Source organism: Nansenia antarctica, assembly GCF_963989245.1.
Source record: "Nansenia antarctica genome assembly, chromosome: 15".
Taxonomy (NCBI): domain Eukaryota; kingdom Metazoa; phylum Chordata; class Actinopteri; order Argentiniformes; family Microstomatidae; genus Nansenia; species Nansenia antarctica.
The window spans coordinates 9660182-9672681 of record NC_137685.1 but is presented as its reverse complement, the minus strand read 5'-3'; the positions used below and the strand labels follow the sequence as shown (position 1 = coordinate 9672681).

Below are 12500 nucleotides of genomic sequence, written 5' to 3'. Positions count from 1 at the left end.
GGTTCCTGATAGGTTGTTGAGTCAACTGTCTGTCAAAATAACAGAGATGTTAATCTGTTTGACGTTAATCACTTCACGCTCCATATACAGTAGTGTCACCCCGGGGAGGCTGGGGGAGGCTGGGGGGGGGGGGCTGGGGGAGGCTGGGGGAGGCTGGGGGAGGTAGAAATCAAAGGACAGGCTTGTTGTAATGCATTGAGCCCGTCCTTCAATTTCTACCTCCACCAGCCTCCCCTGGGACTTTCACTAAGTGAGGTTATGACTGGTTTCCAAACTAGACTTACTCAACTATTGTTTGTCCCTGACCTGACCTGACCTGATTCATTTAAAGCTTCTGATTCATTTCAAACTTCTGATTCATTTCAAACCTCTGATTCATTTCAAACCGCTGACTCACTTAAAACCTCAGACTCATTTAAAACCAAGAGATCAAAGAAGAATGTATGGATGCGATTCTTTAACAGAATGTGGCGTATTGGATGTCTCTGAAGTGTCAGTCCCTGTAATGCACCCATCCACACACACACACACACACACACACACACACACACACACACACACACACACACACACACACACACACACACCTCTCCGTACTTCACATTGTTACCATTGTTCCTCTCCTCTGTCTGACCTCACCACATCCTCACTAGCAGGGGAGGCTGGTGCAGGTAGACATCGTAGGACGGCCTCACTGTAATGAGGAATGGTATCAAACACATGCTCCTTGCAATGCTTGACACATGGTGTTAGATACCATACCTCTTTCCGTCCCATGCATCACAATGAACCTGTCTTCCGATTCCTACCTCCGCCAGCCTCCCCGGGTCACTAGCTTTCCGTGGGAATGCCTGTTGCCATGGTGAATAAACTGTTACAGGACAACAACGATAACACAGTAACAATGGTACAGTGTACAGTATGTAAGACAATACAATGCCTGTTGTCATAGCAAATAAAGTGTAACAACACAAACAGTAGATATTGTATAGTATTCAGTGCAACCCAATAAAACATGAGGGGAACACAGTGGAGGGTATTAATTTAGGTTAACGGGACTACAGGGTGTACTTAATGTACTTAACAGGCTTGCTGGGGGAAGAGCCAAACACATTAAACACACCACTAGTTGGCTCATTTTACCTGATTTCTTGATGTCCTTGAACCTCATATCTCATTGATATCCACACTCATAAACGGAGCATTATAAACGATCCCTATCAGATGTTTGTCGAGTTTCCTCTGACACTACGCTTAAATCATGTACTTGGCAGGAACCATAACTACTGAGGCGACGCTTGTTTTTTTGTTTTTTTAAATGAGCAATGATTCAATCGTGGGGAGGATGAACAATGGTGGAGGTAGAAATCAGAGGATGTGGTGTGTTTGATTCCATTCCTCATTCCGTTCCATGCGTTACAATGAACCCGTCCTCCGATTTCTACCTCCACCAGCCCCTGTTGTGGCGTCATGGTTGAGCTGTTGTTGCAGGTCTCTTGAGGTAACACACAGAGCAGACAACCAGTACATAACCTGTGTAACACATTGTTACTGAAATTATCTGGGATTATCTGTGTAACGTATCCTTTCTGGGATAATCTGTGGGATTATCTGTGTTTCTGTTCAGGTCACTGCACTGTTGTATGTGTTGTGTTGATTGCTTTCTTCCTCACACATGTTGTCTGGATAACAGTGTGTCTGTCTGTCCTCCTAAACCCATCTACTGTGTCTCTGTCCCTCTAAACTCATCTACTGTGTCTCTGTCCCTCTAAACTCATCTACTGTGGGTGTGTTCATAAATACGCTTGAGAGTGTCGGACTCTCTCTGACCACTCGGAAATGAACTGATTTCAGTTGAAACCAGAGCGCTCTGAGCGGAGCAGATATCCAGAGCGTATTTACGAACGCACCCTGTGTATGTCCCTTTAAACCAGTGGTTCTCAATCTCAACCCTCTCCTCATCGAACCCCAGCCGCTCCACATATTTGATCTGTTCCACCACCAGCACACCTGATTCAACTAATCACGTACAAATCAATTAGGATGTGTGCTGGTGGTGGAACTGCTCTAAACTCATCTACTGTGTGTGTATGTCCCTCTAAACTCATCTACTGTGTGTGTTTGTGTCTCTAAACTCATCTACTATGTGTGTATGTGTCTAATCTAAACTCATCTACTGTGTGTGTTTGTGTCTCTGCAGAAGAAGAGGAAGCAGAGGAGGCGGGATGTTGATTCGCTCAGTCTCTGCAGCCTGGACATCAATGTAAGTAGAGATCACACACACACACACAACACACAGACACACACAGACACACATGTACGTGAGCACACACACACACACACACACACGGCACGCACACACGGCACACACACAGACACACATGTACGTGAGCACACACACACACACACACACACGGCACGCACACACGGCACACACACAGCACACACACGCACACACGGCACACACGCACGGCACACCCACGGCACACACACACGGCACACACGGCACACACACACGGCACACACGGCACACATGGCACACACACACATGGCACACACACACACACACACGTCATCCCCCATCTCTGGTCTTTATTAACCTTCACGTCTTCCTTCCTGATTGTATCTGCTCACGTGGCTGTTATCTATGAAAGATGATGGTCCCTAGAGGTAAAAATACATTTCTGTCCACTCCCTGCCTAAACTGGTGCTTGTCAAGGGAGAGCTCTCTCCCTTCAGAGAGTTCAGGAAGGGTTCACAAAGGCACTTGATGAGGAGACAGTCACAGCCCCTGTGTTTGTGTAAAGGTCAGAGGAGACAGTCACAGCCCCTGTGTTTGTGTAAAGGTCAACCCGTTCCCTGTACGGTGTTCCTGTTCAGTCTGAGACGGTAGGGATCTCTAGTGAACATGGAAGCACATGGAAGAACTGAGGTATTATTAGAAACATTCTCTCAACCACAATTCTTAGTGGTTGGTCCTGGGTAATGTCCCTATTGTGAAGCGATGGACCCGTCAATGCTGCAGGCTCCTACTGTACTGTGTAGGCTTTGTTGATGTTTGTTGATGTTGATGTACTCTCTGGCGGCCTGCGGCTTATATATATATACAGTTCCCTCCACATGTATTGCCCCCCCCCCCCCCGGTAAAGATGAGTAAAAAGGGGTTTTACCTTTTTTTGTCCTTTACCTTTTGGTGAATTAGCTTAATGTCACACTGAACAAATATAGAAACATCAAACCTTTAATTGTAGTAAATGTATTCTGACAAAAATAAATCTGTCATCTAGAAATAATACCTCAAAAGCGGAGAACATAATAACATAAATAGAAGTCCTACTATAGCCTCCCTATTAGTTCTTAATAAAGTGTCCAGTGTACACACACACACTCCCTGGACCTGGATCTCTGTGGGGCTCTGGGGAAGGGGAAGGAGAGGTTGGCGGTTGTTGTTGTCAAAAACAAGAAAAACGAACTCGAGGGAAGGAGGGAGGGAGGGGAGGAGAGATACTGACGCACACAAAACAACAGACTGAGGGATGGACCAGGGTGCTGATCAGGGTGATATGACCTAGTCGGCAGGGTAACTCCCCTAGACCAGACCAGAGGGGTCATTTATAAAACTTTGCGTAGAACTGATGTTGCGTACGTACGAGATTAATACGTTAGAGGTCATATTTCAATGGTACCATTTTCAAAGCATTTCTCGAGTTTCGTCTTTCTGCCAATCGAAGTCGCAGTTGCTCATCTCTGCAGTTTACGTGTGTACATGGGTCAGAGTATGTGTGGAGGACTGTACATTTTCATGCCATGTTGGTTTTTGATTAATCCCAAAGTTTGGCGTGTGCCTTTTTTTCATAAATGACCCCCCAGGGGAGGCTGGTGGAGGCAGAAATCAGAGGACAGGCTAATCGTAAGACATTGAATGGAATGAGGAACCCTATCAAACACACACTATTCATACCATTCCTCATGTTTGATACCATCCCTCATACCAATCCATGCCTTTACAATGAGCCCGTTCTCCCATTCTTACCTGCAACAGTCTCCCCTGGACCAGACCCAGGCACAGGGGCAGGAGAGCTGGACAACGTCAGTCTAACCTGGGCTAGATGTTACTGTAGGCTATCTCTCTCTCTAAGCTTATAGTCTCCTTATATCTCTCTAGAAGATGTCAGCCCTTCCTAAACCTCTAAGATGTCTTCCTGTACACAGGGGAAGCTGCAGCATATAGCTGCAGAATATGTGAGTGAGCGATATATCTCTGTTGTATTTTTAACTTTCCTCACACACAGATCTGTTGTGTTCCTCTCTGACCTCCTTCTAACCTCGCTTTTGTTTAGTTTTTTTACCTCAGACTTGGCCTCACATGCTCTGGTGTTATCCTCTCATGAACAGATAGTACATGTCTCTCTCCCCCTATTGAATATCAAAGTGCAGCAGTTCGTGTAATAAGCCCCTTCCCTATCTGACACAATTCTAAACCTGACAGTTTGTAACCTGAACAGATTCATAAAATTGCATAAAAACAACTTGAACCGGGCCTGGAGAAGTCTTCTTCTACACAGAACAATAGTCGTCGGGGGGGGCGGGGGGTGGGGTCAGGAAAGGGCCTTCCCTGAGTGATAAATTATATGCCTTGAACTTGTCTGTCTGTTTTCCAAGCGAACACTCAGCATGTCCGAACACCAAACGTCTGGAATCTGCTTCCAGGCATTTTGCTACTTAAACTCCTGGTTTATAGTGTAGCGTGTGCGTGGAGAGTCAGCCAGCCAACCAGTCATCCTCCATCCAGCCAGCCAGCCAGCCAGCCAGCCAGTCAGTCAGGAAGGGCTAGGATGGTTCTAGATGCTCTTAGTGTCCTGGGCGGGGGTGTATGCCGGTAATGGTCAGGTCCTTGGAGTGACTAGGGCATGGGTGTGGGTGGAGAAGGCTTGGTCCTAGAAATAGAATGAGGATCTTGGTGGAGAGGAGGGTGGGGATGACTTTGTCATAGGGGGTGGGGGAGAGGAGGGTGGGGATGACTTGGTCATAGGGGGTGGGGGAGAGGAGGGTGGGGATGACTTGGTCATAGGCGGTGGGGGAGAGGAGGGTGGGGATGACTTGGTCATAGAGGGAGGGTGAGGTGGGCTAATTGCGGTGCATTGTGATGCCAGCGGCAATTGTTTCACGACAGTGCTCCTCCCAAACGAACTGGAATGACTCATGTACAGCTATGTTCTGTTCAGACAGATGTAAAAATACTTTCCCCCACGGACTAATATGTTTTTCAGCAGATATTAGTCTTTTTTAGAGACAGTACAACTTGGACTGTGTGTCACTTAAAGCTATAAATAGTAAGTATGGTCGACAAACAGTCTAGTTTACATCTAGTCTAGTTTATTGTAGATGGAGATGTTTACATAGCTTCTGTGGAAGGAAAGTTGACCTTGTTTGAATAGAAAGTTTTTGCTTACCAACACACAGTATTAAAAACACACTGGCCTGCTGTGGGAACAATAGTAATTAAGGTCTACGGCTTTCTAATCTAGCAGTCTTATCCCAGAATCAGCCTCAGGCCAGTACCAGGGCGTGTGTGTGTGTGTGTGTGTGTGTGTGTGTGTAGTGTGTTTGTGTGTGTGTGTGTGCGTGTGTTTGTGTAATGTGTTTATGTCTGTGTGTGTGCGTGTTTATTTGTGTGTGTGTGTTTATGAGTGTGTGTGTGTGTGTGTGTGTGTATACGTGTGTGTGTGTGTGTGTGTGTGTGTGTGTGTGTGTGTGTGTGTGTGTGTGCGTCTCTCCCTCCACAGAGTGCAGTGCCAGGGCGAGACAGGACACGTGCCCCCTTGGCGTGTGCTGCAGCTGTGTGTGACTGGCGTGCCCGCACAATGGTTGGCTGATATCGACAGGACCGGGGGGAGAGAGAGAAAGAGGGAGAGAATAGAGAGAGAGAGAGAGAGAGAGAGAGAGAGGGAGGGAGAGAGAGAGGGTGAGAGAGGTAGAGGCTGCAGGCTATGGTGTTGATCGCTATCAACGTTGTTGCTCCACATCACACTCACAACATCTACCAAGAGGGTGTCTGGTAACCTACTGTGTCTACAGAGCAGATGTGTGAGATAGGCCTCTGGTCCAGGGGAGGCTGGTGGAGGTAGAAATCGGAGGACGTCGGGCTCATTGTAATGTGTAGAATGGAAGGACGAAATAGTATCAAACACTATTCCTCACTCCGTTCGAGGCGTCTGGTGTCTCTCCTCGTCGTGTTGTGAGCCACTGATTAACAGACGTGTGGTTCGAGATGTGTGTTCTGAAGCCTTCAGGGTGTCTGAGGTGCAGGGTGTGTGTGAGGTTCAGGGTGTCTGAGCATTTGAAAGTGTGATTAAAGTCTAGGACTAAGATTCATCTGTATCCTGGAACCCCCCAGGAACCCCCCCCCCCCCTGCACGCACACACACACACACACACACACACACCAGTTCAGATGAAACAAAGATTGTGTGGTTTATTTATTTGGGAAATGATGTGGTTTATCACCAAATATACTGTATGTTTTGGTCAATTTGACCCATGTGCTGAGAAGTCATCTGTGGCAAATCTGAAAATCTTTTATTTATTTTTTTGTCATTTAATCTCCTCTAATCCAGCAGGACTCTGGATTACTGGATTACAGGACCAACATATGAATGACACTGGCAGCTATATTTGATATCTCCCTGTAAGGTCACAGAGTGTCAGGGCACCGAGTCCATAACCTCAATAAACACAGCAACAAGACTAAAGCGGATTATTCACTGAACGTGTCCAAATCCTCTTGTTAAATATGCACCGAACACGTTCATTAATTTCTAATATCCTGTTGAGACGATGACAACAGTAATTGAAGGGTTTAGCGTTGGGCTGACAGTTTTAAGTACGTCTTTATCCTAGCATGGTGTCAGACAAGTGGCTACTTTAGCGGCTTTTCTGTCATTGGCTGTGCTATGGGCTATGGGGACGTTTTTTCATGGCGATATGTGAGAAAAGACGACACCACTCTCCGACACCGCCCCCCCCCCCCCCCCCCTCCCTACCCGCCAGAATAGCCTAGAGAGGTGATCAATCACTGTTGTTAAAGGGGTGGCCTGTTAGTCACAGCGGGGGTCTATTTCTGTACAGGTAGGGGTCAGAGGTCGTGCAGTACTTCCTGTGTTCCTCAGTCAGAGAATAGAATGCGGGGCGGGGGGGGGGGGGAAGCGGGACATGAGTTAGCATCACATAAATAAGACTGACACACTGTTTTTACTAACAATGCACACACACACACACACACACACATTTACATTTACATTTATGGCATTTAGCAGACGCCTTATTCCGAAGCGACTTACAATCAATACATTTGACTAAGAAAGTGACACACACATAATATCACGTCCTCTAGGGTGGGCTGTGCGTTGATTCATAGTCGATATCATTTGTTCATTTCAGATATCATTTGTTCATAGCAGATGTTATGTGTTCATAGCCGATATCATTTGTTCATAGAAGGTATCTGATCATGTAGATAATCTGTTGATGCGTCGACGAGATGATCAATAGTCCTAGAGGAAGCTGTTGTTAGTTAGGCCCCTTTCCTGTTTACATAATGTTTACATACACACTATACTCTGTAGTAGGGGGATGGGGGGGTCCTTTTCTTTCCAGGGTTTTTGTCAGTGGAACACGAGAAGGTTTCCTGGGGTGCGTCTCAATAGTCTAGAGTGCCTTCCTTCCCTTGAAGGAGAAGAGGGGACAGGAGAGGAGAGGAGAGGAGGGGAGGGGAGAGGAGGGGGGGGGGAGGGGAGAGGAGAGGAGGGGAGGGGAGGGGAGAGGAGGGGGGGGGAGGGGAGAGGAGAGGAAAGGAGGGGAGAGGAGAGGAGGGGAGGGGAAGAGAGGAGGGAGACGAGTGGAGAGTAGAGGAGAGGAGGGAGAGTAGTGGAGAGGAGAGGTGGGGAGGGGAGAGGAGGGGAGGGGATAGGAGAGGAGAGGAGAGGATGTCACATTAGACTATTGAGACAGTGCCCTGGTGAAGGGGTAGAGAGAGAGAGAGAGCCTTGTTAGAGGTAGTGGTGGATGCAGCAGTTGGGTAAAGCTGTCATGAAGCTGCCCCTTAAGTGCTGACCCCAGGCTAGTTTTGCATTCTCGCCCCTCAAAGTCAAGGTCAGGGTTTGGGGGAGTGGGGGAGCTGATCCTAGATCTGTGCCTAGGAGGTTGTCTTCCCAGCAGAGCGATGGAGGCATGTTGAGATGTGTTTGGCCTAGTGCCACGCTACTGCGGTGGAGATGGGGGTGGAGGGGTGGAGATGGGGGGAAGAGGGGGGTGGAGGGGTGGAGATGGGGGGAAGGGGTGGAGATGGGGGGAGGGCGGACCTGGCTGCAAGACTTATGAGCTGGCAACCAGGTGTGAGTGGGTCAAACATGGGTTAGGTGAGGCCACCTGGGTGTGGTGTGCGTGTGTACATGTTCCTGTGTGAGTGTGTGTGTTTGTATGTGTGTGTGTGTGTGTGTGTGTGTGATGTGTGGGGGGGGTTGTGAAATTGTGGGTTATAAACAGCCGAGCAGGGCTGCATTCCTGGCCTAGTGTGCGAGGAGGATGGAGGGGAGGAGGGTGGAGGAGAGGAGGGTGGATTGGTGGGATGGTGGAGGGGGTGGATTGGTGGAGGATGGAGGGGTGGATTGGTGGAGGGGTGGATTGGTGGAGGGGGGAGGGGGGGAGGGATTCTCGGCTGTGTTGCTCATCGGCCCTGAGGGGAACAGACATTTCTCCTTAATGTAAATACTGTAGAGGCCTGTTCCAGCAGGAGGGGTGTGTGTGTGTGTGTGTGTGTGTGTGTGTGTGTGTGCACCACACCAGGGTGTCTCTCAGACCGGGCCTGACCAGACAGACCACAGTGATGGCGGACCTTCTGTCATCAACACACCATTTTTACTCCCAAATAACCTCCTCTCTAAATGGACTCCATTCCTTAGTGACATCTCTGTGTTTATAGTGGTTGAGTTCTCTCTCTCTCTCTCTCTCTCTCTCTCTCTCTCTCGCTCTCGCTTGCTCACTCTCCCCCCCTCCCCACCCCCCTCTCTGTGCTATTTAGACACCCTGTAAGCTGAGGTAGACTGTGTACCTCCAGGAGACAGGTTTCCATTTGCCGTCTGGCTTATCTTCCCCAATAGGCAGCTTGTCAAACACTGGTTGGAGTCTAAGGACTCTAAAACCACTCAATACCCACACACGCATCCATCTCTGTGCCCGGTTTGAATCAGTTCTGTTTTGGAGAAATAACTGTGGATTCCCCCCCCGCCCCCTTCCCCCCCCTTAGCTCAGTGGTGCGCCGCAGCTCTGCGTTTGAGACACAGCTCTCACAAACGCTTTAATTTTTTATTTTTGTACGCTGAGATGAAAGGAGTAAACAACTCCAAACTTTGCTTTCAAACAGAGTTTCCGAGCCAGTGGTCTGCCCCCCCTATACCCAGACCCCCTGCCCCCCCCCTGCCTGGGTCTGACCCAGATCCAGAACCGGGGCCTGTTAACCCAGGTTGTTCTCTGCCAGCCTTTGAAGGCCGGAACTGAGGCCCACCGACCTGCCAACCCCTGGCTGGTGCTGCCCTCCACCTATTTACACTCCAAAGAGATTCTTCTTCTTCTTCATGCCTTTGTTCATTCCTCCATCTCTCTCTCTCTCTCTCCCTCTCTCTCTCTCTCTCTCTCCATCTCCCTCTCTCCATCCCTCCCTCCCTCTCTCCATCTCTCTCTCTCCCTCCCTCCCTCCCTCTCTCCATCTCTCTCTCTCCCTCCCTCCCTCCATCTCTCCATCTCTCTCTCTCCCTCCCTCCATCTCTCTCTCCATCCCCCTCTCTCTGTGTCTCTCTCTCTCTCGGTAACAGCCCCTGCTTCTCCAGTCCTGGTTGTGAATGACACCCTCGGCATAGCCAATGTTTGATCATGACCTACATTCCACATTCCTCCATTTCCACTCTTCTCCCCTCTTCAAAACCAGAACAGTGTTTATGAATCGGAGAAATGTTAGAAATAAAATAGGAGCAGTGTTGCAAGACAGATAAATGTCAGAATGCACAATTTGATCGCTCAATAATTTGATTTATAGTCTGCATGATTTAAAAAACAATGTGTTTTAACCCTCTAGCCCCAATAGAATTCTGGAACATACCTGCAGTTTGCTGGCGTTTTGCCTTCAATGATTCTATTTCTCTGAAGGTCTGTGGTATAATGGTGAATAAATCAAAATCTAAGGATAAATGTCAATCATAAATTCATTTACTTTTAAAGATGGTAGGCTAAACTTTATTTCATATTAGAATATGTTCACAATGTGTTATAAACCCACACTATCAGATGGCTATCAATGGTCCAGAGGGAAACGTTAGCTAGCTAGCCGGCTACAGTATGTCTCACTACGGTCGTCCACGGGGCAGGTAAAAAAAGAAAAAAATGGGCGCTATGGCGTTGAGAGGTTAAAGGTTAAAGATCTAGAGGGTTAAAGGTTCCTCACTTAGACATTTTCAAAGGCCCGAGTAGTCTTTAATTCCAAATAAAGGTACACAGGTATGTAGTCAATTTGGCAAAGCAGGGTTCGGTACACAGGAAGCCAATCAGAAGGCAGGCATATAATCCGTAAGGGAGATGGCAACTGGGAATGTCAGGGAAAACAAGCAATGATCAAAAATCCGGGAATACAAAAGCACTTGGAAGGATTCCTGGTAAGCTTGGCACAAAGGACAAAGACGAACTGGCAACAAGAGAAAAGAACACACAGACTAAACACACAGGAAATGATGATGGACAGGTGAAAACAATCTGGGGCGGGGTGGACAACCACACAGGGAAACACACGAGGGCAGGGCGCGAAGTTACAGAAACAAGAAGAACAATGTGAATAAAACCCCAAAAAACTGAAAACAATGGATAAAAAACACGAAACACGGACAAATATAACTAAGGAAGGGGATGAGATGTAACATTTAAATCCCGTTAGTCTGATGACATACCCTCTCTGAGTTACCACCTAGTTTTCTCCCTCATCCTGATTCTAATTTCCAAGAATTTCCTCCTCTGAGATTGTCAGAGCAACTATTTTCAACAGACCTTTGTGGCTGTCCAAAATGAGAGACATTCTGGGCTGTTATTACGGCTGAACAGTGGGCAGAATGATTACCAACCCACTCCAGATGGTCTGCCGCTCTATAATTTCTCATCAGTGTTGAGAAAATTAAAGATGAAGAGAAATGGGAATAGTTTAGAGATCGGTTTACGAAACGCACGCAGACTTCCACTCAGCGGTGACGAAGAGGAGGTCTTCTGCGGTGTTTGTAACAGCTTTGAAACGCTGCTAAGTGTGGAGAACTCTGGAGAACTGTTTCACATCAAAGAGCTGCGTTGCTCTTTCTCTGTCCTTTAGATCAGTGGTTCTCAAACCTCTCCTCGGGGACCACCAGCCGTTCCGCATATTTGATCTGTTCCACCACCAGCACACCTGATTCAACTAATCAAGTACAAACCATAATTGCTTTGCACTTGATTGGTTGAATCAGGTGTGCTGGTGGTGGAACAGATCAAATATGTGGAACGGCTGGTGGTCCCAGAGGAGAGGTTTGAGAACCACTGCTTTAGATGGACCATACAGAAATACTGTACCTGCATCATATGGGAGGAGGGCGTAGAAGTTGCTCGCCCTCTGTGTCAATCAAAACACTTTCAAGTTTCAACAAAAGCCACATGTGCTCTGTCCTTGCATCGTTTTTCAAAGGGAAGAAAATACAGATTCACGTTGTTTTTTTCATTGGAGAGTATTGACTTGGTCCTGGAATATCTGGTCTCCGATGACGACCACCTCCACTGGTGACACGTCCTCTGGTTGCGTAACATGCTGAGTGTCGTCCACCACTGAGGCCTGGAGGATGTCTGGTTGCATAACGCTGAATGTCTGGTTGACATCTGATGGACAGGCTTGGGCGTGTGTGTGTGTGTGTGTATGTGTGTGTGTGTGTGTGTATGTGTGCCTGTGTGCGTGCGTGCATGTGCACATGTGTGTGTGTGTGTGAACAGAAAAGGTGTGTATACCAGGAAGTCCCTGTCCACAAGCTCACACATCAACTGGTCTATACACTGCAGTATGCAGATGTTCAGTGGAAACTGTGAAAGCAGACTTAGCTTGTATGATACCATTCATCTCATTCTGTTCCATACATTACAATGAGCCCGTCCTCCGATTTCTACCTCCACCAGCCTCGCCTTGTGTGTAAACAGCTGAAGGCATGTTAATGAGAGAGTGAACGTGACCACTACAGGCGGCTACATACAGGACAATACAGCTGCACTGACTGATGCACACACACACACACACACACACACACACACTCACTGAGGCACAACGATAACAGAGCTGATGAAAGGGTGTCCGGGGGTGTATACAATATAGTCTAATGAACACACACATGCACGCACGCACACACACGCACACACACACACACGCACACACACACACAGACACACACACA

General features: G+C 47.8%; 1 protein-coding gene across 1 annotated transcript in view; it reads left to right on the top strand.

Annotated features, from left to right (window-relative positions):
- The window catches only part of il17rd (interleukin 17 receptor D), a gene marked incomplete at both ends in the record, with an annotated part of 66546 nt that extends 63615 nt beyond the window's left edge, over positions 1 to 2931 (top strand). The window contains 2 exons of the mRNA XM_080545835.1: positions 2201 to 2263; positions 2881 to 2931. Of these exons, the coding sequence (XP_080401961.1) occupies positions 2201 to 2263; positions 2881 to 2931 (114 nt within the window). The remainder of the gene's footprint in view (positions 1 to 2200; positions 2264 to 2880) is intronic.
- Positions 2932 to 12500: the final 9569 nt, after the last annotated feature.